Source organism: Limulus polyphemus, unplaced genomic scaffold (assembly GCF_000517525.1).
Source record: "Limulus polyphemus unplaced genomic scaffold, Limulus_polyphemus-2.1.2 Scaffold6238, whole genome shotgun sequence".
NCBI lineage: Eukaryota > Metazoa > Arthropoda > Merostomata > Xiphosura > Limulidae > Limulus > Limulus polyphemus.
The window spans coordinates 47,700-49,830 of NW_013671848.1; the positions used below are offsets into that span (position 1 = coordinate 47,700).

Consider the following 2,131-nt stretch of genomic DNA (forward strand, 5'->3'; position numbering starts at 1 on the left):
CACCTTGGTTCTAACACCACTAATGTCGTCAAATCCAACCCGGTGATATCATCTCTAACTTACCTTGGTTCTAACACCACTAATGTCATCAAATCCAACCCAGTGATATCATCTCTAACTTACCTTGGTTCTAACACCACTAATGCCATCAAATCCAACCCAGTGATATCATCTCTAACTTACCTTGGTTCTAACACCACTAATGCCATCAAATCCAACCCAGTGATATCATCTCTAACTTACCTTGGTTCTAACACATTTAATGTCGTCAAATCCAACCCAGTGATATCATCTCTAACTTACCTTGGTTCTAGCACTTCTCATGTCGTCAAATCCAACCCAGTGATATAATCTCTAACTTACCTTGGTTCTAACACCACTAATGCCATCAAATCCAACCCAGTGATATCATCTCTAACTCACCTTGGTTCTAACACCACTAATGTCGTCAAATCCAACCCGGTGATATCATCTCTAACTTACCTTGGTTCTGACACTTCTCATGTCATCAAATCCAACCCAGTGATATCATCTCTAACTTACCTTGGTTCTAACACCACTAATGTCGTCAAATCCAACCCGGTGATATCATCTCTAACTTACCTTGGTTCTGACACTTCTCATGTCATCAAATCCAACCCACTGATATCATCTCTAACTTACCTTGGTTCTGACACTTCTCATGTCATCAAATCCAACCCAGTGATATCATCTCTAACTTACCTTGGTTCTAACACCACTAATGTCGTCAAATCCAACCCGGTGATATCATCTCTAACTTACCTTGGTTCTAACACTTCTCATGTCATCAAATCCAACCCAGTGATATAATCTCTAACTTACTTTGCTTCTAACACTTCTCATATCGTCAAATCCAACCCACTGATTTCCTTTATAAGCATAGGGCACCATCTGTTCGTCGTCCCAAACCAATGTCGCTCCAGACTTGAGAAAGTCGCACACCTAACCAAAATATTTTCCAGATTTTATTATCTCAGTTCTCAAGAAAATGTTCATTGTATAAAGTAAACACAGAACGTAACACAGTGTAAGTTAGGTACTTTGTAAAAGATTGGTTTTTACAACGCTAAAATCCAGGTTCGACTCCCCGCCGTGGACACAACAGACAGCCCAGTGTGGCTTTGCCCTAAAAACAACCAAACTAGCAAGAAGAGGATCATTTAATCTGTAGTTTCAGAAGGAAACGGGAAAATGAAGTTTATATATTTTCAATAAATCCCTCCAGCGGCTCGGCCGTAAGCCCGAGGTTTTATAATTAGGGGTTTGATCCCTGCGAGGAGCAACAGCGCAGATAACCCACTGTCCACCTTTGCGCAAGAAGGGAACAAAAAAAAACTTTAATATTACATTTCATTAATTCATTAAATTTACTGAGCAAGCGCAGTTTATTGCCAAGCACGTGCACTAAATAATGACCATCTGGAATAGAAAACCGCGCAGACTACAGTTACTGAGCTATCGTTTATCTCTGATTATAAGATTAAATTTAAAATGTGCATCAACTGTTATTTTTTTTTTGTTGGGATGAGTAAGTGATGAAACGTGAATTTGTTTTCGACAACAAACTTGAATATGCGAAATTTTCATCACCTCAAAAAAGGCCATAAAGCCAGGTTCTCCCGTGTAGTTCCCAGGTTCACCACCACCGACTGCGGGGGCGCCGACGTCAGTCCAAGAATCGTTTTTGAGAATGTAAGTTCGGCCGTATGTGGGAATGCCGATACACATTTTCTCCTTAGAGGCGCCTTTCTTCACCCACTCTGAAGCGCTGTAATCCTGTGGAGAGAGATGTGTAAACAGTGAAAGAATAGATCTGTATGTTCGAGGCCTTTTCTTTCTTAAATCTCCATATAAAATCGTTTTCCATGTATACGTATAGTTCTTACTTCATATACAACGATCGTCTTATATGATCTGTTCTTTTCTTTATATGTTAACGATTGATGGTATAGTGGTTCGAAGTACGCTTATCTTCGGGTTAAGAACAGGTTTTATTAGTTTAATAGATATTAACTTTCTAGATGTATTGTTGTGGCTATCTATCCAGGTGTATTGTTGTAGATAGCCACAACAATACACCTGGACCACAACAATACACCTGGACTATCTA

The 2,131-nt window shown here is 39.6% G+C and overlaps 1 protein-coding gene across 1 annotated transcript in view; it reads right to left on the reverse strand.

Annotated features, from left to right (window-relative positions):
- The window catches only part of LOC106473510 (acidic mammalian chitinase-like), a gene marked incomplete at its 5' end in the record, with an annotated part of 6,666 nt that overhangs the window by 2,111 nt on the left and 2,424 nt on the right, over window positions 1-2,131 (reverse strand). Inside the window, 2 exons of the mRNA XM_022401934.1 lie at window positions 840-963; window positions 1,612-1,797. Of these exons, the coding sequence (XP_022257642.1) occupies window positions 840-963; window positions 1,612-1,797 (310 nt within the window). The remainder of the gene's footprint in view (window positions 1-839; window positions 964-1,611; window positions 1,798-2,131) is intronic.